The sequence below is a fragment of the Numenius arquata genome, chromosome 24, assembly GCF_964106895.1.
Source record: "Numenius arquata chromosome 24, bNumArq3.hap1.1, whole genome shotgun sequence".
Lineage (NCBI taxonomy): Eukaryota > Metazoa > Chordata > Aves > Charadriiformes > Scolopacidae > Numenius > Numenius arquata.
In genome coordinates this window covers 322,284-347,987 of record NC_133599.1, presented here as the reverse complement: position 1 = coordinate 347,987, position 25,704 = coordinate 322,284, and the positions used below count along the sequence as shown (strand labels likewise).

At 47.9% G+C, this 25,704-nt stretch overlaps 1 protein-coding gene across 1 annotated transcript in view; it reads right to left on the bottom strand.

The window, feature by feature from the left end:
• Positions 1–24,831, bottom strand: part of SYT6 (synaptotagmin 6) — a 35,202-nt gene extending 10,371 nt beyond the window's left edge. The window contains exons 1-3 of the mRNA XM_074163262.1: positions 24,678–24,831; positions 5,712–6,048; positions 3,240–3,798 (exon numbers count right to left, since the gene is read on the bottom strand). Coding sequence (XP_074019363.1) covers positions 3,240–3,798; positions 5,712–6,048; positions 24,678–24,831 — 1,050 coding nt within the window. The remainder of the gene's footprint in view (positions 1–3,239; positions 3,799–5,711; positions 6,049–24,677) is intronic.
• Positions 24,832–25,704: the final 873 nt, after the last annotated feature.

Sequence of the window (25,704 nt, the reverse complement as noted above, 5' to 3'; positions counted from 1 at the left end):
AATAAATATTCTGAAATTAGATTAGAAGTAGTTGTTCTGTTCCCAAAGAAACAAGCATCTCACTGTGTGCCAGCTGCACTGGATGCCATGTCCGCTGCACAGCACAACAGCCCTTGGCACCCGGGTGACACGCAGGGCCAGATCTGTTCTGTCACACGCTCTTCGGTCAGTGCTGGTTCAGGAGGGACGAGGGCAGGAACCCTGGACACGGATATCAGAGGAGAGCAACCCTACATGAGATCATGAGAGCGCTCCATGAGCATCATCTCATCTTCTATTCCTCTCCTTGCACTGAGAGAACTTGTTCAGGGTATAAAACTAACATAAATTGTTCTTTGACCTCACTGTATTAGGTCAAGAGATTTTTCTTTGCAACCATAAATACAGGAGAGTAAAACGTGTCCTGTGGGTACATTATTTTCATGCAGATTATAGACATTGGGACATTTCCAAAATTCATACCAGTACCTCTTAGGAAATAATGGAAGCTCTGAATCAATAACCTTTGCAGACTTGAAACCAAAAATGTTTCACTGATTCACAAGCTGTACAATCATTAATTAAATAGTTGAGTGCTAGCTATTTGAATAGCTTATATCACTGCTTAAGTGCGTTCCTATCTTCTTACCCACACGATTGATCTAATGTATTATTAGTCACCCAGAGCTTTCCTTGGATGTTATGAAAACTGTATTTACCCTTCTCATTTTTGATTAAACAGAAATGTCCTTGGGTGTGTTGCGACTGGCTGAGATGTACCGATATTGGCCCATTCCCAAAGAATGGCACAAAGAGAGTGAGGGGATGGAGCCAAATGCGGCACTCAAAGTTTCTGTGGGAGCTCTGCAAGGCTGCTACATAATGTGTCTTGGGCATGATGTTGGCTCTGCTCCTCACACCTTCTGTGGAGGCTTTTACCTCAACAGCCCTTCTGTTTGTGTCCCTCCACCTGGTTTTGTGTGGAGCAGGGCTCCCATTAGATTAGTTTACTTAGCTAGAAAAACATCTGCTATTTCTTGCAGAACCATCCCAGCAAAACACAGAACATACACAGGTTAAAAACTTCACAACCTTCTCCTGCAGCTTTGTGGTTTATGTGCTTTTCCTCTAGTGAGACCAAGTGTTACCCCCTCCCAGTTTCACTCCTGCCCACATGTCCTTTCCCTCCCAGCTCCTCAGCCTTACATGCTCTCTGGCCACGCAGCAAGGAGAGGGAAGTTTCCTGACACCACGCCAGGGATGAACGCCACGGCACACCACGGCCGGCCAGGCAGAGCTGGCACCGAGCTGGGTCTCAGAGGCAGAACAGATGCCAATGGGCAGATGCCTCCAAGAGGCATCCACACCTGTGATGCACCTTGTTCCTCTCCTGGCAACCCTTGGCCAGGCAAACGGCAGTGCTGGATACCTGCTTGCCTCTTTGCCAGAGTTTTTCCTCTCATTGCCACCCATTAATCATAACAGACATGGCTGCTTGTGCATTACACAGAATCACAGAATGATATGGAGTTGGAAGGGGCCTCTGGAGATCATCTAGTCCAACTCCCTGCCAATGCAGGGTCACCCAGAGCAGGTCCCACAGGAACGTATCCAGGTGGGGTTTGAATGTCTCCAGAGATGGAGACTCCACCACCTCCCTGGGCTAGGAGCTGTAAACACCCCACTAACTAGTACTGTTGACTTTCCCTGTCGTTGATTCTGTGTCTGTCTCCCACTGCGCTTGCGGGCGAAATGCTCAAAAGGCCACGTGGCCACAGCCCATAGCACACTCCCAGCAATGCCGGGGTGCCCAGCAGCTGGCACGTGTATCTCGGTGTCCTCAGACAGGCTGTGCCACCACTGAAGCACAACAGCCACTCTCTGTGCCCTGCTGGGGCAGCTGGCGGCCCGAGAGCTGCCCACCAGGACCAGGACACTGCAGGCATGGCACGTTCCCCGCGGTGTGGGGCCCTGAGCTCCCGCACCCATCCCAGCCACGGCACAGCAGCGGGGATGCAGGGCTGCGCAGGCGTGCAGGACCTCAGCTCTTTTAGAAAGTTATGAACACACTGCCATGAAAGAACAAGTAGTGACCAAGGGATACAACCAGTGAGGAACATGGTACTGAGAAAAAAGCTGCAGAGTTACAAAGCAAATGGCTTTCGCTACTGCTGACCACGATGCAATAAATATTTATATTTGACTGTTCATTCCCCAGTACAAAAGGCAAGAGAGCAACGATATGAGATGAGCTATGAAGGAAGCCACAGGACAGATTTTTGCAAGTCATGGGGTTATGCCAGTCACTAGGAAAGATTTGACAGGGCCCGTGCTTTCAGCCGCAGGGTGAGGACATCCCATAGTCCACTTTCAGAAATAACAACATGAAATGACAAAGACGACGACTGACTTGGTGTCAAACTCAAAGCAGTTCAATCATTTGTTTGCCCTCAGAACCAGCCAGGTCCTCCTGGGAGGACAGCGGAGGAACAGACAGCTATTATGTAGAGGTTAATGTCATTGCTTCTGCACTTGGCGATCAGTGTGAGAAGGTGGTTTCTCCTGCCAGCTCCCTGCTACACTGAAAGTGGCTGGGACTTTTCCTTCTCTGATGCTTGGCTTCACTTTCAGAGGGAATTCAACAGAACTACTTAAAAACCCACATCGAGCTCTGGAAGAGTTGCCAGCAACACATGGGACAACGCTCTCAGTACAGTAAAGCCCAGTACCTCTGATGGGTCGGTCGTGGCCCTCAAGAGCTATTTCTTACTGTTACCAAGTGCACGTGGCAGACAACCAGAACCTGAGACCCTTCATGTGTCGATGGGAGACGAGGCAGGGAACATACTGAACCCCTCGGTTGTTTTTTTAGCAAACCTGCTATGAGTGAGACTCGCTGTGGGTGAGATAACAACACGTCTCTACGCAAGGGGATGAAATTCCAGTAAATCAGGATTCTGGTAAAGCTGACAGTCTTCTGAGTACAGCAGCCCTCACCACCCCTGCATGTGATGGCTGTAGGTCCTCAGGACTAATGGTACCTCCCACAGAGAGACCCACAATAAACCCACCAGCTGGCCGTTGTGCAGGACTTACCCCTTCAGGGAGTCCAGCCAAAAAGAGGATCCCAACCCATCCTACCCTGGAGCCACTCACCACCCCGTACCTGTCCTCCAGAGCACAGGGACCATGCACCACACCGCGGCAACGCACTGTGAATGCTCCCAGGGCAGGGATGACGCTCCCAAGCACATACTCACCGTTGTCGCGTACTGAATGTCCTTCCAGATGGAAGTCTCCCGGGAAAGGTCTGAGGCCTCAAACAGGTTCTCCAAGATAACTTCTCCTATCATGTCATGTCTGGAGAACCTGTCAAAGTCAAAGACACTCAGGTGGAGCTTCCTGCTCGCCAGCTCCTCGTGAGGCACAGGGAAGTGGAAGGACTCATCGAAGGTGGGATTCAGAGTCTTCCTGTGGACTCGTGTCTGGAACTTGCGCTTTCTGTCTGGCAGGAGGTAGATCTTCACGTAGGGATCTGAGCTGCCGCAGAAGTCTTTGGCTGGCAAGTCAAAAGCCCTGAGAATTCGGACAGTCAGCATCTCATTCTCGTAGTCATACTTGAGCGTGAAGTTAATTTTCCCACAGGTCTTTGCTGCCTCTTTTTTTGGGTCCTCAGAGTCAACAGATTTTTGCTTATAGAGTTCAGGCTTAATGCGACCAATGCTGGTCGGCTGCTCAGCCACAGCCGGCGGGTCCATGCCATAGTCCATGCTGGATACGTGCATTTGCCGAGGAAGGTGCCTTTTGAAGGAGATGTGCCTGCAGGAGGAAGACATGGCAGCTGTATGGTTTTCCAAGGGCATTTCTCTCCTTTTTCTCCCCTGGACTACTAACGCTAGGAAAGCAGGAAGGGCACAAGAATGAGCACAAAAGGTGCTGCTGTCCTCTGCACAGAAACCAGGCACGTTATGGAAACGAACACTGAAGGGAACACCTCCAGTGCTCAGAGGAACTGATCCAGCAAACTTCCTCACTTTCAGAGTATTTGCAGCAAGCCGCATTAGCTCACAGCTAAATATATGAGACCCAACAACTCCTTAACCAAGCCATAGACAGCCCAGTGTGGAGACTCTTTCCCATCCTCAGTATTTACAATTCCAAGATACTGGCACTAAGTTTCCCTCAGGCAAAAAAAGCTTTTAAAGCACGAGAACCATGGCTGGCTCAGAAAGTTAGGTTTTGTTCTGGGTATTGCTGCTTCCGAACTTCTCCAACAGACTCTCATCAGAAACCAACAGATAATTCTTGACGGGGAGGAATGCACAGCCTCATCTGGAAGCTCTCTCTTGCCTTGAGCTCCCCTTCAGGACAAGGGAAACTGTATGTAAGCAAAGCTTTATCTAAGCAAAGCATAAAAGCTCTCTATGGACTCATGGCATTATTTCAGACTATCTGGTGTTTACAAGAGCAGTATATGGAGTTATTTAACCATAATAAGAACTTGTACAGCCAGAGCATTAGCTGTTGGTGGTACGTGGTGCTCGGAGACCTGGCTTCTCCTTGGCAGGTTCCTCAAAGGCGTGTTGGGCTGGGCTGTGAGTCAGAGATCCCGAAGAGCTGAGGCTGTTCCCCAGTGTCCCCGGGTCTGGCTGCTGGCCCATGGCTCATGCCGGGCTCCTTCACCTGAGAAAGGGGGTTTGAAACCTTCCCACATGCAACTGAGTCCCACTTTGTTTGCCCTAATTCAGATAGACTCAGCATTTGTTTTCTCCTCCATGGGAAAGATGTAATAAAAGCAGAATGAGCGTGTGCGTGACAGAGAGGCAATCAGCTGCCCAAAAAGCGGTGGAGTTAAATAAAAGAGTATGAGGCACAATTGCAAGAGGCACTGTATTGATTTTAGTGCCATCATCTTCTTCAAACAGAAGGCTGTGATCGGTGCCTTAATAATTCTTCAATTCTGCAGCCAATTGCTGAGCAATGTGTGTTTTCACAGCCGCGCTCTCGCACACACCGTGGGCACGGCCAGCAAAGCCAGCAGAAGTGCTGGGGCACAGCCAGGACCCCGCGATTGCCCTTTCCTGTCCTAGTTTCACTGCCTTCTGTGTCAGGGAAGGGTACCATATTTCTCAGAATTCTTGCCGAGAAGGTGTCCCAAGGTTCATGGAACCCAATTTACTGAGTGTGACATTGACGTCTCCGTCCCCGGCTGAGACAGAGACGCGCACGGAGCGCAAGCACTGAGCGCAGCTGGTTCTAAGCTTGGGCAGTGAGCAATATGTCAGTTCTGCTTATCTAATTGTTTCTGCTATGAGCCACAACAACAAGAGAGAGAAAAAAGGTCTAATTCTGTCTGACAGCATACCATCATTGATACTTCAGCCTGCCTCTCATGTTGGAACAAAATTAAAGTGGCCAAAGAACGCTGACGGCTTGACACAATGAGGTCAAGTCACAGTAACGGGGCTTGAAACCTTGATTTTTTTTAAAGGGTCCACGGTGAGCCAGTCTTAACAACCAACATTAGTTGGTTAATGACCAATCTTTGGAAAGTAATCGAGCATGTAGGTGGGAGTGCTTGCTTTAGCCTCCCTGAGTGTCAGGCTCCACTAAAGGTGTCTCCCACCTGCCTGCTGCCCCAGCACAGCATCCCCATCCCACCACAGCATCCCCATCCTACTGCAGCATTCCCATACCACCGCAGCATCCCCATCCTGCCGTGTCCCGCTCACCTGGTGGAAGATGCAGGCTCCGTCGTCTGCCGCTGGATCCGTGTGCGCCGCATGATGTGGTCCTTCATGGACATCTGGACCTCTGCCGGGATGTCCGGCGACGTGTGGCTGATCTTCACTGCTGCCTCCAGGAAACTTATGGCACCTGTGTCCTTGAGCTTGTCTGCCATGTTCTCCTTACCACAGTCTGCCTCGCTCTGCAGGACGGCCGGGTTAGAAGAAATGGCCTTGTTCCTCCAGGGAACCCAGCACAGCTTCCAAAAGAGAAACAGAAAAACTGCCACCAGGGCCAGGCCACACACAATTACTATCACCGCAAGGAGGCTGATGGAGAGCTCTACAGGGGGAGAGAAGGCAACAGCGACAGGGAGAGGGGAGGAAAGGGGAAGGAGAAAAGAGAAGAAAGATGGTGAGAAAGCCGTAAGTAAAGGCAAGAAATGGTCCAAACCAACCTATATCATGACTAATGGAGAGCTCTCAGCAAGCTCTGCAAGTGAGAGTCAGACCCAAGGGAGCATCCCCTGACAGATTTGGGACCAATCCTGCCCCAGACACGTCTGGGGAGAAATGCGTGTCTCCAGATAGCCAGAGCCATGAAGTTCTATACTGTGATGCTTAGATTGGCTATAAAATATCATTCTTGGTTTGCTTTCTGGCATTGTTAATCTGCTGAGCCTGAAACCAAGAATTGCAGAATAGAATGACAGAAACGAGCTCCAGTGCTGTACCGGCAGAAACTGCCTTTTTTCCTTTCATACCACAGGTGTTCAGACACTATATTAAAAAAAAAATTAAAAAAAATCTATCTACCATGATCCTGGAAGCAGATTGCTGTTGTACTGTCAATGCTCACATCTTGTCCAGATGTGCCCATAGGGAATAACAAGTAAATACCAATACAAAAAAAAATAAATAATAATCACAAGCTGCTGTTGCAGTGAAACCAAACAGAGAAGGAGGCTGTATAGAAAGTATTATACATTCTTCCTTATTCTGAGTAGCACAAAAGCTATGTTCCTTGACTCTCTGAGTCACTTTTACCTCATACGTTATGTATTTCAGCATTTCAATCTTTTTCTGTAGCAGAAAGAGCTTCCAGGCCTATGGCTAAAGAATGAGGAAAACAGGAAGCTATACATAGACATATACATATGATCCCGGCTGTGACATGATTCACAGCGCTTCAAAAAGAGAAGACATTGGCTATTTTTAGTTCCTTTCTTACAGTGTATTAATTCCCAGATTCCCACCCAAACCAAAATTCCAACCAGACCCTGAGGATGAAGCCAGGTTTTGCACCGGAGCAAAGTCTGCTGTGTCGGGACGCGGGCAGCTCTGTCACCAATAGCTACGAGTTCAAGGACAATTCCTTGATTGTCCACTGTGTTATTTGTAGTGACCGGTAAAGCTGTGCTCTTTTAATTACCTAAGTGCAAGTCAGGACAGAAAGACAGGCAAAAAACCACCAAACGCTCCAGCAGTTTGTACAGAATGACCATCACCGCCCCTCGCCTCTGTTTATGTACGCGCTCAGAGCAGAAAGGTTTTGTGTTGACGTGAAAGAGAGAGCAGGTACTTAATTCTCTACCTGAGGCGTGTGTATTTCTGAGTTGCCCGGGAAGCCACAGCTGAAATGGCTCTTAGTGAGCAAACAAGCCTCTTGTACAGTGACTGTTTCCTTTGGTCCTATAGTTTAATTTTGTACAGCTGTAGTAAGATATTTAATGTATAAGGCTGAGAAAATCTATGAAATACGAGGAAAGACTAAATTTTTGTCTTCACAAAATAGCTGAATTTAAAAATTATTTCAAAAAATAATTTAAAAAAAAAACCCAACCATCATTGATGAACCATAACAGCAAAGTATTCATGAACCCATTCACATCATCAAACTTTGCTAACATACTGTCTGGGAATACAACAACTACTATATATTTAGGATTTCACATCAGTTCTTGTAAGTGAAATCTCAAGGAAGCATCAGATGCAAAATGTGACATCTACACAGGAACAAGGCAATTCTCCTGAACACCTGGGAAACCATCTGTTGTTCCTGATATCCCAGAGGAAATGCATTGTTTTTCCACAAAATTACCTAGCTTAGCAAATTCACTAAGGGCTTGAGGCAAAGCTTCCTGACTGCCCACAGGTCCTCCGACTTGAAAGGAAGGGCTGGGAGCTGCCAGCAGGTGCAGATGGAAAGAATAAATGCCATCCAGAAATTTTTGCAACTTTTCCTCTCCCTCGCCAGACTTCTGTACAGGTCAGACTGCACCATTTATTTTCTGCTGTAGCTCCAAGGTGGAAATACAGATCACTACTGGGGTGAATAAATAGGTCCCGTCTTATTCAATAATAAATAGGATTGTACAAGTCAGCAGTGGAGCCTCCTTAGAGATTTGGCTAAATGAATTCTCACCAAAGCAGAGGGCGCAGAGGTACCACTTTCCTATACTTTGAGTTAAGTCTTGGAATTGTGCCCAGGAAACTCAGTGTCAAAGTAAGAAAATTTAAGAACCTGGACTTTTTGCAAATATGTCTGTTCTGTTACAAGGGAAATAGTTGCAGTGCAGAATCTATCCCTGCTGGGAGCTGGGATGTGACATAGAAGTTTCTGTTAAGATACTTCTGCCCATTCCCAAAATTTATATAGCATGTATGACTCTGCTAGCACACCAGACTCATTAATGGAAAACATCAGAAATAATCAGTTATCCCTTCTGAAAACCTGTTGCCAGCTTGAGAAAGATCTTAGTTTATGTCACTTCTTGCTGAGCTGGCATTCATAATGTATTTGACAGGATTCACAGATACTTTTATGCATGACCTCCTACTCTTTCCTCTGACAGTTCACATAAAATGCAAGTAGAAGGGATCAGGATTTTACAGACATTTTTTAAGCATCTGCCTGGGAAGAATATTGGTTTCTCTGTAGATGACATTGAATTCCCCAAGACTTTTTCACGACTTATTAAACTTAAATATCAGTTGGACAAAGTTGACCTTAATTGATTTAATGAGCTTTCTCTTATGAATTTGAAAATACCAGTTACTTTTAAAAGAATACCCGTCAATATGTTAACAGAATACCCAATTCAAAATGTTATGCTTTAAATGTCCTTTAACTTACAAGAAACTGTAAAAACAAGATAATTCCTTATCTCATAGAAAATGCCCCAGGGCCAGAGGTTACTTGGGTATTCCTGGCATGGGTGGAGGTAAGGTCTGTTCCCAAAAAACTGCTCCAAAGACAGAACAGACCAGAAGCACAGCTCAGCCCCGGGGCAGAGGGTCTGTGTCTGGCCCTAGGGAAGCTCCGGCACAGGGATGGTTCAGCCTCTGCTTTACCCAGCCCAGGCGCTGGAGCCCCCCGCGTCGCTCAGGGCATTGCCGTCCTCAGTGAGGGACAGAGGCACATTATCGCTCTGAAAATGTCCCACCTGAGGAAAAATGCAACAAGAACTATGTTTCTATTCTACTCTAAAAAAAATAAGTGAGTTATTTGTCACTTTGTTGTCAGGTGAGTGGGGCCATACAAGTGCAGAACGGCTCCAGCCATTCCTCACCCTGTTCTCATCCACCTCAGTGCTCATCCTGGCCCAGTACCTTGAGAGACACAGGAGAAATTGCCATGTTGGAAAATGGATTTTATTACAACTTGTAACTGAGATAAAGATAAAGATAAAACTTAAAAGGAGAAGGTGGCAAATACAAATTAACATGGCTATTTTCCAGTCTCACCCCAGGAAGCAAGAGCCCCTTCCCAGAGGAACTCTCAGCTGGAGACTGCTTTTGGCTACAGAGCAGCAATGACGAAGCTCTCGCATGACTAACAAGGAGGGAGGGGAGAACAAGCAGCAGGAAAGACATGGACACGAGCATTTACCTGCATGAGTTGATAAGCTTAGGATAAGGCACCGAGCTGTTATTCACCCAGTGGGACAGAGACAGCTCCTCCAGGGATGGTCTGCCTCACTTATGAAGGTCTTTTTGAGATAGAGGTTTAGCGTGGTACGTAAAGCAAAAGAGAAATCGTGAATTTGTGACCCTCTATGTTTCTGTGTGCACCCAAACTCCTGGAGAACTGAGACTTTGTCCCAGTCCCTGCAGACACAAAGCAGTATGACATCTCACAGCAATGCCCCAGAGGTGACCGTCGACAGCCACCACCAGCAGTCCTGGTTCTTTGCTGCAATGCAGAGACTTTTACCAAAAGCATTTTCACACCGGGAGAACCAGGGAAAGGCTCCTCTCAGCCAGGAATGAGCTTTTGGTGAGCTGTGCCACAGATTCCCCATCAGAGCAGCTGATGGAAAGAAACAGAGGTCTCTGAACCAGAAAGCCATTTGCTGCCAGGACAGACACGAGCACATCCACGGGGATCCCACGTGGATCATGGTCTTTGCTCTGCATCCTTTAGTGAACAGCAGAAAGCAAGCCGTACCTGAGAGGCTAATGATAAATGATCATTTATCACCATTTTTGCAGTAGGAGGTACCATTAAAAGTCAAAACTGAGTCAACGGAGACACTGATCTCCCACTCCTGCAGCCTGGAATAACGGAAAATAACAAATCAAAGCCTTCAGAGAGAGCACAAACAGCTTAGACTGACTTGGAACAAAAACAACACTGCATTTTTGTTTTCTTGTAGCAGGAGCCATTATGTATCTCTGAAGGAAACAGGGATGAGGGTGGTGGGAAGCTGCTGGGTGATGGGAGCTGTGATAGAAGATGAGATGGCCCAGGGCAGGACAAAGGGACTGAGGAGCAACTTAAAACTGTAAAGTTAAAGGCAAATTTAGGAAAGGGGGGTAATGCCTTGGTTAGTCCAGCCCCTCCCTTGCCCCAGTACCCGTGCACTCGGAAAGCAGGTCATCAGTACAGCGTACATCCTGTTTCATCTTGGATGGGAACTAATTAAGAGAATATGGTGGAACTATGTTTCAGCTTTATGCCCCTCATGACTTCATAATACCCAAACTGAGTTACCAAAGGGGATAATCAGCAAAGTCCAAACAGAAAATGATTAATAATATGACAAAGCCATGATTACAACAGTCTATTAAGTGCGAGACAATACTAGTTTAATTATGGCAACATTGACTTCTATTGCTGTGAAGTAGCTTGCACTATCATTAAAGAGATTCATGGATAACTCTGAGTTTAATGTGAAGAGTTATATTTAATATCTCAAAGACGTAATTTATCTTTCCTTCTACCCACTCCCCATAGAGAAAACAAAATACATTTGATGGCACTCTCAGCACTACAGCATCTATTAGTCATTCCAACCTGTTGGATTCAAACAAAGTTTGAATAACACGAGTGCAAGTTCGAGGAGCGGTTGAAAAAAACAAATGCTGTGGGCTAAGACCCAGTGTGGGGCCAGGCTCACACCGGAGGACCTCAGCCACAGCAGCCACCAGGACCCATGCCACTGACTCAGCAGTCCCTTCCCAGAGCCCCTTGGCATCTGCAAGAGGACAGATGGGTCTCTGCAGGCCCTGGAGCACCCTCAGCACAAAGCTGCTGGGGCACTTTGACATCATGTTCTGCCAAGGGTGGGCACTGCCAGTGCTGCCACCACTGCTCAGCTGGTCCCACGGCTCTGTCATCGTGCACAGACCCAGGCACAGCCTCTGACCTGATCCTGCCAGGAGCAAAGGGACATCTTCCCTGAGAGAGGTTCTTACTGGTAAGAACTGGAAAGAAACTCTCTTACAGGAGACAGCAGAGCCCAGAGGAAGGGGGTGATGGTGATGTACCTGATCCTCCCTTGCACTGGCTGTGTTACTGGTTTTCCAGTGTAATATATCGACCACTGCTCAGACCACCTCAGGAGATATTTCCAGGCTTCTCTGTCCATTTTTGCTACATTTTTCTATTGCAACAGTGCTTGTGAGAATATATTGTTCTATTTCTGTAGGGCTTTGTAGAGATCACGCATTCAAATGATGGATTACTATGAGTTATTGCTGGAGGAGAAGACAGGCAGCTCTGTGGCTACAAAAGACCACGTGAGGCACCCACCAACTGCTGATCTAATTTTCTCTCAATTGAGAAGCATCAGCAATGTAAGTCTGATTAACTGAGGGCTGGAAGTTGGGCATGAGAAACCTTGGTGAATCTCAGATGCCTGGGGCAGAGGGAAGCACAGGACAACAGCCGTGACAGAGGTTTCCATTAAATCCTAGCTACAGACATGTTTATTTAACAATGCTGTTCAGCTTTCAAGCTTTACAGAGGAAGGAGCAGGGACTGGATGGAACAGAAACCAAATGTTAAACCAACGCAGCAGCACCACAGCCAAACTCAAAACACGAACCGCAGCAGAGGAGGGGAGCAGAGCTCAGAACAAACCCTGCAAGGCTCCAGGGAGCGCAGCGGCACGCACAGCACTGCAACAGGAATTCTGAACAGGAAACTGGCTGTCTTGTAAATCCTGAAATGCTGCATCTGAAGAGAGACGAGCTGCAGTGCAGCAGCGTGTGGTTCTCAGCCAGCTCCTCACCCCCTGCCCAGGCGTGCCACGGCCGTGGGAACCGTAACAGAGCAAATGATGAGACCTGATCATCCCTATCACCCAACACAGCTTCAGTTCTTGTACCAGAAAGCAGCTCTGTTTAACAGAGCCACGGCAAAGGGGGCACTGGGGTCTGCAGAGGGAAGTGCTGCAAACTGCTCACTAATTGCCTCCGTTCGCTGGGACGGCGTCCATCGCGCCAGTCCTCTGCTGATGTCTTTACTCACACATCTTCAGGTCTACTCACTGCTGTTTGGTTGTCATTTGCAACTTCAGCAACGCTTCTTGATTTACTGGCTGTGTTCTCTAGGCAGCTATGAGCTATAGGAACATGTCCTGAAATATTCTTGAGCTAGACAAGTCATTAGCAGCTGTCACTTCAAAGTCTCGCTGCAGTCAATTTGCTTTTCACAAGCAGCCTGAGCGCCCAGGAGCGGGATGTGTTGTGAAGTGCTGCAGAGGGGCTGCCGCTCAAACAGGATCACAGAGGTGTGGGTGGTTAGTGAGGGGAAAATATTTCATCAAGTTCTTAGCAGATGTTAAAGGACCAGGTCAGAAAACAATTATGGCTTGAGCAGAGCTTCCGCCGTCCCTCAGACATTATCTCATGCTGTGGGAGGCAATAAAGGCTGCAGAGCAGCCCCCTCATCACAGCAAGTCAGCAGCAAACCCAGAGAGCGCTGGGGACGTCCATCACCTGCAGCTCCACGGGTTACAGGCCGTGTTCCCAGACCCTCCAAGCTGCCCCTGCCCAGGGAGCGACCGCAGCAGCATCACCTGCATGTACAGCTCTACCTGCCCCTTCCGACACCCTGCTCAGCCCAACGGGAGCCTGGGCCCTTCTCAGGTGTCCTTGCAGGGGGACAGGGAGCATCGCCCCGCCGAGGACAGTGCCGCATCCTTGGAGTATGTGGGAGAGGAAAATGAAGTCACGGAAATAGCTCCAAAGAGAAACAAACCAGGGTGGTTTTGTCTGTGGGTAATGAAAGAGCCACTGATGTTCCCCTCAGCTGCCCGGTGCTGACCCTGAGAGATCCCGCAGCGTGCCCACTCCCCCACCCGGGAACACTTTGCAAAGTTTCTCCAGGTGAAGGCGGTTCTGGCTGCTCTTTGCTGCAGAATGTCCCCAAACCTTGTTCTGTTACTCTTTGTCAACCACAAGTAATTCCACTGAAGACAGCATAGTGAAAGTGAACTGAAAACAACATGAAAGCAGGAAGAGCTTTCACAGGTTACTTTACATGAAGAGCACTTTCGCACTCAGTTCATCACATGTAGCTCAATGGCAAACTCCCCTCAAACCATGAGAGAGGTGGAAATCCTCGTGAGATGAACACTACAGATGTTCTGAGAAGAAACATTTGCAGAATCTCTGAAACGTTCCCCTGGAAGCTCTGCAAACTCAACCTTCCTCCCACACAAAGCTAGAAGGAGATTTATCCTGTTCACGTGGTTCCTCAGCCCTTGGACACTGAGTCTCACACTATCAGCTCCCACCAGCTTCCTCCTGCCAGCATAGGCTCAGCAGGAACCCTGACAGAGCCCCTTGTCTCCTGTGCACGCCCAGCTACGTAACGGATTATAGGAAGACAGAGACAGGAATGCTCAACTGGCTACGCCAAAGTTTCAGTTAGATAGGAAAAAACTTCTAAAAAATTAATTTGCTGCTACCACAGCATTCCTGCCCTGCAAGAGCTTATTGGAATGCAAACTATAAGCTTCAAAGGCAAGGATGAATCAGAAGCTATTTTGAGAGTAATTATATAAGATTATAAAATTCAAACCATCTCATTATTGCACGTTAAGTATGAAGACAACCTGCTTCATAAGGAGACCTTGCAGGGATCCAGGCTTTCAAGCAACCACAGTCTATGGTCCAAGTGCAAACAGCAACCTCGTAACTCCAGTCCAGACAAAACTTCCTTCATTGAGCAATGCCAGGGATTTTTTTCACCATTTACTGTAATTCTTTAGGGGATGCGGTTCTACAGCCAGGAGAATAACTAGAACATGAGACATGGACAACTTAATGCAAAGTTTTGTTCCTTTAACAGTTGTGTAATTTGTTGTCCTGGAAACCAGTTATCAGCTTGTTAGCGACACTACTTGCAATTTCCCAAATTTCATAAACTTCAGTTCAAATTATAATTAAGGAGAAAACATTTAAACAATAAATTAGCACATGGAATAAATTACTATCCCAGCAACTCCCACCGCAGCCGCACGGAGCAGCCCGGGTGTGCAGCGATGGGGACTGCGCAGGGTCCTGGGACACGCACAGCAGTTACCTGCGTCGTGCACCGCCTGCAAGAAGAAGAGAGAGTTGTTTTCATTATTGCTCACATATCCCAGCTACAGGTGAAGCTCCTGCTCTGTCCCGGCCGGGAGGAAGCCGGCGCAGAGGGGAGGCTGCGAGCGGCTCCTGGGGCGGGCAAGGCGCCTGCTGTCCCCGTCCTTGCTGCGCCCCGTGCTGGGTCCCTCGGGAGGGACCCTCACACCTGATGGCCTGAGAGAGATGGTTAGGCAAGTGCATTAAACAGAGAAAAGGTGGGGAAAACAGAGGCTATCCTACCCTTTACTACCTGGAGTTTTTGACTTTACGGTTTGGTACTTCTATCACCCGGGGAACAAACGGTAAATGCACTCGGATACAGGAGAGGGAGGCGCACCGCTCCCCCAGACGGAGCTTAAAGAAGCAGAAGAAAATCTAAACAGAGTAATTCAGAGGGAAACACCAAAAGTGATTTTCAAGTGCGGAGTCAACAATGAGGCACTTTACACACACGTATGTATATATAATAATAAAAAGAAACAAATAAACACATACAGATGAAAAAGTGTAATACACCAAACAATGCCATGTAAGAGGAGACCTCGGTAGCCTGGAGCTTGTGCTTTTCTCAGTGAAATAGAATGGAGAAAGATTTAATGGCTACTGCATACAGGAGAAGCCTCCACCATACCAGGAGCCGGACAGCCAAAACACCACTATGGAACACCGTGCAGCCTTAACAAGAGCTAAGTGAAATCTCTGCCGAGCAGTAGTGCCAAATACGAGTGGCAGAGGGATGGCCGCAGGAATTCCTGAATTGCCGTGGTAAGATGTGCTCAGTTCTTTGTTCATTTAGGCTGTGGCAACCACAACGGCAAGCAGGCTGAAAAAGTCCTAATTAGCCCACAATCAGCCACGCACGGAACACGCAGGGTGGGGGTTGCGTTTGCTTAGGGACCACCAGGTCAGACACTCCTGTGCCCACATCCTTGTCCTGGTTTACATGCTAAAGGAGACAAGACAAAGAAAAAGTTCTTTCCAGCCACAGGACTTTTTGGATTTATCTTCTACAGAGGAAAGAAAATCAGGCTTTCGAGCTTAGAAAAAGACAGCCCGTCCCTTTCCCTCAGTCACCTTCCTTCAGATAGGAGGGGATGGGTGGCTCAGCGAGAGCCCACATAAACCACACATCTTTAAAAACCCAGATCAGATCATGGCTGAAATGGATTAGAAACAGAAAAGAAATCTCAAATCTGTCTGGATGGGAAGATCCTGCCAAAACATATTAGAACACCAAGGTCAGTACTGGAGACGGGGTTAACATGCCACCTATCACCCTCGCTGCCGGGTCTTTGGAAAAGATGTTACGAGTCATGGTAACATCTGGGACAGATGTTACAGAGGGGTCCCCAACCCATCCTCGCCCTGGGCTCCCCAGCCAGGACCTGGAGAGGAAACTCCCTTCTCCCACCACCACTTTGCCCACGAGCAACTACGGGCTTCGAACACAGCGCTGCGAGACCCAAATCAACCCCCGGAGAAAAGGACTAACACATACTAGAGTGGCCGTGCCCCAGCAGAGCAGCTGGACCAGATCAAAGGCTCCTTCTTCAAATATGTCGGTATTCAGTGGTTACTGACCTGACGATTCGGACTGTCCCTCCAAGCTGCATCAAAGACACATTTGTTTTTCAAACTTTTGTTTGCATGTGCAAGCAGACGGGGAAATTTCTGTCAGCAATGCAATATTTCTGTTATCAAAAGTGACAAAAAAAGAAAAAAAAATTGTTTCAAACCAAAGGAAACATTCCCCAGGGATTTAGGTCGCTTTGTGTCTTAATCAGCTGTTCTCTAGAGTGTTATAAATGAGATAGTAACAGTTGTCACTGCTTTATGCCTAACTGATAACAATCTAATGAACTATTATAAGCCACACTGCATATAATTATAGTACATATCTATGTGCTAATCCCATGACATTTTATCACAATATGCTCTAGCAACATCTGTAAACAACTTGGCGGCACTGAACACACGCGGTGCCCTGGGCTGAGGTGAAATGACTGACACCGAGTGTCGTCTCCCTCCTGTGATGTGACCCTACACACAGGACCTGAGCGAGCACAGAAGATATGCCGGAGAGGCCTTGCTGAGGCTGTTTGATATCGGGGGAGTCTCTCTCCAGACATGCTGAAGCCAAGGAGAGCCGGGCAGAGAGAAAAGCACCATCATATGGACACTTCTGGGATGCAGAAATGCAGTTGCATTTCAAGATGCAATGCAAACGAGCTTCTCGCTGACACTCTGTCTCCCTTAAGTGACAAAAGACCCTGCACCTTAAAATTTCCCTTCAAATTTGTGGTCAAAGCCAAAGGCTGTTGTGAGACCTCGGAGAGACCAGGGTCAGCAGCACCGCAGTGTCCAGGCTCCCTGTGCCAGAGCCGCCGTCTCTCTGCACCTCACATTCAGTGAGATTCAGTTCTGGGGAAATGCTTCCCTGTGGGGCTCTCTGTGGTTCAAAAAAACCCTAAAATCAGCCAGTCCTGAAGAGTCCTCAGGATAAAGCTTGACTGGGAGCAGAATCAGGGTCCCTTCCTGCCCCATCCTGCGGCCCAGGAGGGAGAACCCTCCGGAGTACTGATCCTCATCCCACGGCTTCCCGGGCACCTCCAGCCCTGCGATCCGGGGTCAGGTGAGAGGACACCTGAGGACCTGAAAAACCAAAGCTCAGCCAGGGAAGGGCAGAAGCCCCAAGCATGGGTCGAGGCAGCCCAGAAAGCTTTCCAGAGGCTTTCCTTGGACTGAGTGTGCCCCCTGAGACACGGAGCCCCTCCAGAACAAGGGTCTCCTTGGCTCCATAAAAGCACAATGGAAGAGCTTCATTGCATGGACCTGCCTACAGCAAACCCAAAACAAGAGAACAGAATTCATCCCAAACTCCCTGGCTCCTGGTGCTGCAAAGACTGGGTGACACATGGACCGTGCCCTCAGGTCAGGTTGCCAATTAAAGCCATCTAAACCCAGTATGACCACAAAAGCCCATGTCATGCCCTCTCTCTGTCTCTCAACTCATCCTGCTGATAATACCTGGCACACAGAAGATGGTTGGGTCTGCACGGTCCAACAGGCTCTGTGTGGAGCGGAGCAGCCGGGCAGGGTCCCCCAGCCACCCACTGGCGAGGGACTGGCTGCTGGGTACCGAGACCCTGCGCTGCCCACCTGGGGATGCAGCGGTGATGAAAAGAGCATTTCTTTGTTCAGGCTCCGCTGAACGACCAGGGAACTTCCTCCCTGAAAGGCTCTGCTCCTGCCATCAGCTGCTGCTGCTGCTTGCTTCCATCAGCTTGTAACAAAGACAGAGATCTTTAACCCCTCAGATGTACCACGCAGCACTCACGCCTGCAGCCTGGGCTGCCTGATCCTACAGATTTATTACATGGATTCTGAGATTCCTTTTTCCCTTTTCCAATGATTTGTATCACTCCGTGCCATGCTGCTCAGAATCCCCTTACTATGAACATTTTGGGCAGAGACCAGATGCAGAGCTGCGCTCAGACAACTCTGAGCAAAGGCTCGCAGACATCCAGGAGATGAAGTACTGCGTTGGGAAGGAAGGCGATGGAGGAGGTGCTCCCGTACACACCTAACACTGGGCTCTTGCAAGAGCACGGGCGTTTCTTTGCAGCAATTACAAACATGCATAGAAAATCAGAGTCATACTTACATTACCAAAGACATTGCTGTGCTTAAATTTCTGGGCAATTATTATTCCATGGAACCAAATGCTCTAGGACTGTGTGTCTTAATGATGGTTTTGAAAGGGCTTGTATGAATTGAGCTTCTGGCATCCTGCCTTTAGTCTTCGTTGTACAATTTCCTGTGATGTTGTCAAATACTAACCTGCTACAGCATAACAAACTAGACTATATATAAAGGCGGCCTTAATTAACATCTGAAGTTTCACTGTGTACAAGACACCATGCAGGATAACTTTCTTTTTTCCACAGACATTTAAAATGTACAGTTAATGTGCAGTCACTCAAAATATCCCTTCTCTGTCCCTCTAGGATGCCATTTTGCAACGTACAAGTATAATTAAAGACAATGCGTGGCAGAGAGACAAATCACATCTCTCTCAAACAACTGCCAGCGTTAAGTGGCTGTTATGTTAGCGAGTCCACTGGATTGAAACAATAAGGGCTGTTACAGACAAGCTTCCTGGTTTTACAATATACAGGTAGGAAGGAAAAATATATATTATCATCTTTGAAAAAGATATAACAATTATTAAAGCTATAAAAAGCTGGTTAGTCAACACGAGATGGAAATCTGGGGTCCTAAGGAAGAATATGCAATTGTACTTTGAAACATGAGCAGTAAGAAGAAGGTAAGAAAAGATAAGAAAAACAAGGACAGCTGAAACTACAGTTAAATGAAAAACTGTATCAGACATGAGACCCAGTTCAGGTTCTGCTTCTATCTGTGAACAATGAATGCACACATGAGACTGTATGATTTAATGAATACGTGCTCTGTGCAGCAGGCTGTGCACATCGTGCTGGTACCACTTCAGCAAAGCAAAGATGTCAAGCAACAAACACCTGCAAACACAGAAATACCAGCTTCTCTGAGTCTCCCCACAAAACAGCGGGGAAGATCAGAGGTAGGCTATGCCCTGATTTGAACTAGCTAAAAGCACATGCTTGGTTTCAGTGAGACGTAGGGAGAATACTGAAAGCAGAGGAAAATGTTTCAACAGCAAAGACAGAAACTGCTGAAGCAAAATGTTTGTTAAGGAAAAGAGGCTCCATACTATGGAAAAAGGCAAAAAATTAACAAAACAACTTCAGAAATGTGGACTTACCAAAGAGGTATCTGCTTTCAGCTTGGTCCCTGGTCACTGTCCTCAGCCAGCTCGCAGTTCAATTAACACCAGCAGCAATCTGGCTGCCTGTTTCTATGGAGTTTTAGATGCTGGTCCCTGACTATGCATGAGGCTACTGCAGCTGCACTGGAATAGGCTCCCAGGTCCGCAAGAAAACCCACAAACACGCTCAGCCTCCCTGTACTGCTTCAGGAATGAATCAACCAACAGCAATTAGGCAGATGCAAACCTGCTTCTGTGCAGAAGGTACTTACAGAGCCCCGAAACACACACACTCCCCACAGCTCCAAAGGTGCATTTTATTTACCGGGACCATCACCATGCATAGCCAGAGGCAGCTGTAGAGTCATAGATCCACACACTTAATAGAGAGACACATGTTCATAGACAGGCTATATATTCCATTTTTCCTAGATTTATGCTGCTGGTTTTAACCTTATCTTAATATAGTTTTGCAAACCTTTCTCTGATAGCAAGGTTTGAACCTGACACCTTCAGGATCAGAGAACAAGCCTATTTTACTTGAGCTAAAGAGCAAATCTGCTGCATGTAGCCCTTTTCCTGCTGGTGGACCAGGCGCTGGCAGAGGGAGGAAAGATCCATTTTGCAAGTACGTTACTCCGTGATAAGAAAGAGCTTCGCCCCAAGGTGCTGCCCCTCACACGCCTGGCCTCCGGAAACACAAGCTTCAGTGATCAATATTAGCTTTGCCTGGGTGGCTTTAAACACGTTTCCTGTTGTATTTACTTAAAATACTCTTTAACGGTGATTCAGAAAAGTGTGTTATTACAGCTGGTAAGTAAATTCTAGACTTGCCTGTATTTCATAGGCAGTGGCTGTAGGCATTCCCTATCAGTCAATGGGCATGTCATCAGTTTTCCCATTAGTCAAACTATCCTATCAAGGGGTGATCTTTTTCCAAGAAAAATACTCCAGGAGCAATTTCTCCATATAAAAGTGATCTTTCCCCATTAACATTCCTGCAATGAAAAAACCCCTATTGCACAGAAATTCACCCCTTTTTCTGCCTGCAGCAAGAACACTTATGGTACTTGTGGGTTTAACATTTTAATAGTATTGCGCAGTGCCAGGAGGGTGTTCAGCGCTGTACGAGATGTACTGCCTGCATCATGAAGTTTAAAAAGAACAGTTCACACAAAGGGCAAAACACTAAATGTGCTCTGAATTATTGTGGGATTAGAGCACAGAAGGACAGCTGACAAAGTGTGCTAGGAAACAGAAATCACTGTAACATCTCCTCTGGTTTTGCATTTTCCCCAGCTGTCCTTTTCCTTCCTCTCACTCCAGGTTTCACACCCTGCACTAGGAGAGCAGATAAGCATTTTTCTGAGGTGAATGAGTGCATACGAAGGGGTTTGAGGAGGGCACATGCACTGTGCCGAGACAACAGGGACTGCTGCGCATGCAATCCTGAGGGACTTTCTGGGTAAAAACTGAAAAACCTCTGCACATCATCCATTGTTCCCTGTGCTTATTCCAAAGGGCAGCGAAGCTTCTTACAAATAGATACACCGAAGCAAAAACACCCAACATATTATTTAAAGAAAGCCTCAACACAGTAATGCTGGCGCTAGAAATCAGATCCAGGGGTTTGCTCCTGGATGTGCTCTGGTCCTGGAGTGAATTCCCTCGTGTACCCAGGCAGTCGTTGAGCATCACAACCACACGCCACCAGCTCTGCATGATCCTTTCAGAACCATCATTTTGTTTTTAATCCCCTCTGTGAAGCCAAGCTCCCATCTCCTGTTGGCACCCCCTCCCCACGATGGTGGCAGCCCCTGTCCCCAGCCAGGGCCAGCACCGGTGCCCGCGGGAATGGGGCTCCGGAGAGCGTTGGGAGCCAGTCGGTGACACAATCCAGCACAAACCGAGCAACAACCTGGTCCTGCAGAGAAGCAGAGAGCACACTCCACGGTGGGGAAGGCTGTGCAGGGCACCATGCCATGCTCATCCCCAGGGATGTCGGGGGCTCGAGCCCAGCTGCCTGCAGGAAAGATGACGGGCTCTACCCCTGGGAGCTGCCCCGGGCAGGAGCCACCAGGGGAGAGCTGGGCCCACCGCGGAGGCTCGTAGCTGCCCTGGAGAGCAGAGTCTGGCACCCTGTTTCCCCGAGACCCCAGAGCATGCTGCTCTCCAACAAGCAGCTCCACTCCCATGGGCAGAGGGACCGGGTGACACGGGGTCGCTTGATGTGCCCAGGGCAGCACTCCCTTGGGAATCTGTCAGCATGGGCTCCTCCGCATCCTCAGCCAAGTGCTTTGCACTTCAGTAGGGCTTGTCCACAAATTTTCTCAAAGAGCTACATCCCAGGGCACTCGTTGCACCTCAGGGCAGAGAAGTGATCCGTTTATTTAAGGCACATCAACCACAGCGGTAAATGTTGTCCCTGTGTCACAGGCATCCCCACTGTGTACAGCCCATGCCCGTGCACTACTCACACTCGCAGCATCACTGCACAACAGCTGAGGACTGGCAGGGAAGAGAGCTATCAGATGGAGGGAGCTACGGGGGAGGATTTCAGACAGGCTCAACAAAAGGATGCTGCATCTTGCTCAATCTCAGGGCCCACAGCCAAGAGATCAGTTCTATTCCTGGCTCCGCCACGGGCCAAACTGCAGGCGAAGCTCACCCTCACACCCACTGACACAGCCATACCAAAACCTTCCTCATACAAATACTTTATTTTTCTGACATACTTATCTGCTGGATGACTAGCCAGCAGCAGCCTGCAGTGCTCCCTTGTCGGGTGTACGGCGTGTGGCACTCGGGAGAAACACTGCAGCCATATTTCTCTTCTTGGCTTTAGGTGGGAGAACCGGCTGTTACACAACCCCGGGCACAGAGGGTAGAGCAGCATCTACTTTATAGAGAGTAGCACTCTCCACATTCAGTCCAAAAAGGTTTAAAAACATAGTCACTGCATAAAACCATATTCTGACATATTCTTACATAAACTACTCAGTAATATTTTTATATTCAGGTTTTTTCCACTGTCAGCTGCAGTTCAAGGAGGATAGTGATACCTGGCTAATTTCTTTGCAGCTCCACAGCATCCCCAGAAGATAACTGCTCTCCATCCATACGTGAAACATCAGAAGAAACCAAACCACCTCTCAGGGTCTAATGGCAGGCAGAGCTGTGCAGAAGCAGCTGTGGCTACTCACTCTGGCAGCATTAGAGTGCTCTCGTCTGCCTGCTCCCAAACGACGCGAACTTCACCCAGAGACTTGGCAAGCCAAGCTGATTTACCCATTAGCTAATAGATTTATCCAGGAGGTAACAAACTGACAGAGAAGCTGTTGACTTCACATGATGATGACAAATTGGGCCAATTTTACTCCAGCAAACTCTGGATCCAGCTGCCCAGCACTGGCTCTGGCTCTCCTGTCCATACCCCATCTCACAGCCATGTCACTGCTCCTCTGCGACAACCCCACCTTTTGTGGGGAAGGAATCAACGGGTCTGAACACAGGACTCCAGGTACCCAACAGCATATTTGCTTATCATAAGACTTCAATGTAAAATGGACAAAGCACAAATGCAGATAATTAGATAAAGATCCAGACACTAATGGGTTTCTTACCACCACAACTGCTACGTTAGTTAACACAATGCAGAGTTATTTTCCCTTGCTGGAGCAGCTTTACATCCAGGCCTTTGAGAAATATTAGTTGGGCCCAAACAGTGTCCTCAGTGCCATCTAGACATAAAAATGGGCCCAGTCGTGCAGAGCAGAGACAACAGTAATAGCTGTTAATGCACCCAGCGCAGCCAGCCAGCACGACTTGCCCAGGGCACTGGGTAGAGGCTGACACTTAAACCAGAGACCAGCACAGACAAACATTTGAGATGTTAAAGGCATATGGTGATGTGATCACGACCTGAAAATGAGGTCTTGAGCAGGCTGCACAAACACACGCAGGCAACTATCTGTCATACCAGGCGGACAGAACAAGAGCAGTACAGGTATTTCTGCTGCATGGAGTCCAGAGAACATTCATTTTGGTACCAAGGTAAAAAATTATGAAGCAATGCAGTAAGATTTTTGCAACAGAGGAAAGAGCTGCACTGGATGCAATGCGTAAGGACAGCACCAGCAGTGGTGAGAGGCCTTCAGAACAGGCAGGTTAAAGTAAAGGCATTTTAAGATGATAATTAAGTTACGAACAGAGTGGGATGTGAAATGAAGGTGGGAGGTACTGGTAAAGCAGCAGTGGAAGCACCACTGCCAGCAAAGAGATGGCAGAAGCCCAGCGAGACCAGGGAGCTGCCCATGTGCCCTGGGGACCGTCATGTCCTGTCGTGAGGCGCTGGCAGAGGGACAGGAGGGACCAGAGCAGGACATCACTGAAGGATGCTGTGCAGCACCCGGGCTCTGCACGGGCATCAGCAGGAGAGAGGAAAAGTTTCTGAAAACTTACGCTGTGGAATCAGGCTGGGCTGGTAGATCATTATATAGAGAAATATTAAAAGGAGCACTCTGCACAAGTGTTCCAATACACAAACAACTTACAGCTTGTTATCAATAATGCTAAAAAGCTTGGGATTTTGGTTTTTCTTCCTCAGTGTGTGAGCCTGGGATGTAAATTCCCTCTGCCAATGTCTTCTGAAGTTACTGCAGAAGACGACCCTCTGGAAGGAGCCGCTGTGAGCAGAAGTGCACAGAAAATTAACTGCTTTGCAATACAGAAATGCCCCTCCGCTCTCAGAGCTTATGCTTGCTCCCAATTCATCACTGACACACAGTGTGTCTCCCTAGCACTACAAGCTGACAGGGAACAACTTCAGGCAGTTCTTAGGGAAAGTAAAACAAATACATGAAAGTATATTAAGATCCCTTTCTGGTGAACAAAAAAATGCATGCAAGTCCTTCCTTTTCTCAAACTGAGACAACAGCAATCAGTTCCTGGCATCTCAGTTACTTAAATAGTCTTTCTACTGCTTTTTGTTTTACACAGGACAGGAGTCTATGTTTGTAAAAAAATAAGGAACCTTCACAGGAACTTTATCTTATTAACCGCCTCCTTGCCAGCACATCCCGGTAACAGCCCACCAGCCCCTTGTTTCACATCAACAGGTGAGGCAGCGCTTGCATCCAGAACTTCACAGTGGAACATGTGTAAAGGAAAATAACCACAGAGACCATGCCGAGACCGACCCTGAGTCTAACATGGGGCTTGCAAACATTTCCCTCCCCCTGCGAGAGTCTTCGGTGTTGACAGCCACCAGCACCACTCCAGCAGGCGGGACCAGGGTACTGTACCTGGCTCGGAGATAATCAGGCTCTGGTCGGAAGGCAGCAGGAGGAATTCCCTGCAAATGTCCAGGTCCAAGCTAGGCAGGCTTTTCTTCCGGCACAGCTCGGTGACAATGCGGACTGCCTTCTGACAACGGCTGTCATCCTTGGTACCACTCATCTCCCACACCGCATCCTCCGCTTTCCCCCTCTGCTGTCTAAGAAAGTCAAACTAGGAAAAGAGGGTCTGTTTATTCTTAGTCACAAAAAGAGATTCACACCAGTTCCACCCTCTGGCATGGCAGCACCATAAGGGACGCCCTGTGCCAGGCAGTGCCCCAGCTCCACAATCCCTGCTCCGCATCCAGGGATGCTCAGATCAGGCTCTACCACAGCCCACTGCGGTCCTGCCAGTGCTCCTGATGCCTTATTGCCTCTGAGATCAGATATCTGTTTACTGCCAAGGCGTGTTCCAGACAAGAACCTCCTACCAAACTCATTTTCGTTCCCTCAATAGACGTTGTTAAAGCTGCAGCCCAGATAATTCTTTTTAACCCTTTCATTGCTGCCCCCCCCCTCTGTTCTCCAGGTGCAGAATTTCAAATCCCAGCTCCAGACCAATTCTGCAAAGAAGTGAATGCTGAAATTTTCTGGCTGAGGACAGCACATCCTCAGACTGGGGAAACAGGAGCACCCCCGCGAACACTGCACAAACTACTTACAGCTGCCAAAGGCAACATAAGAAAAGCAGCAGGTTTTATTGATTTGTTTGTACTGGTCCTAACACAACAGGCTGCAGATGGCAATAGAGATTGAGAATGCCATTGTATTTCATAATTAGATTATTTTTTTTTTTCTGCAGTATTTTTTTATTCCTATTGTAATTTAGCAGACAGGTCATGCCACATTACAGAGCTACACTTCAGAACAGAGAATATATTTGACAGTCATGCAGAAAAAAAGCAATTGTATAACAGGCAATTAAAATTATGTACAGCAGAATGATTTCTTGCAGCTTCTAGAGCAGAGAAGCTAATGCAAACATAATGAGCAT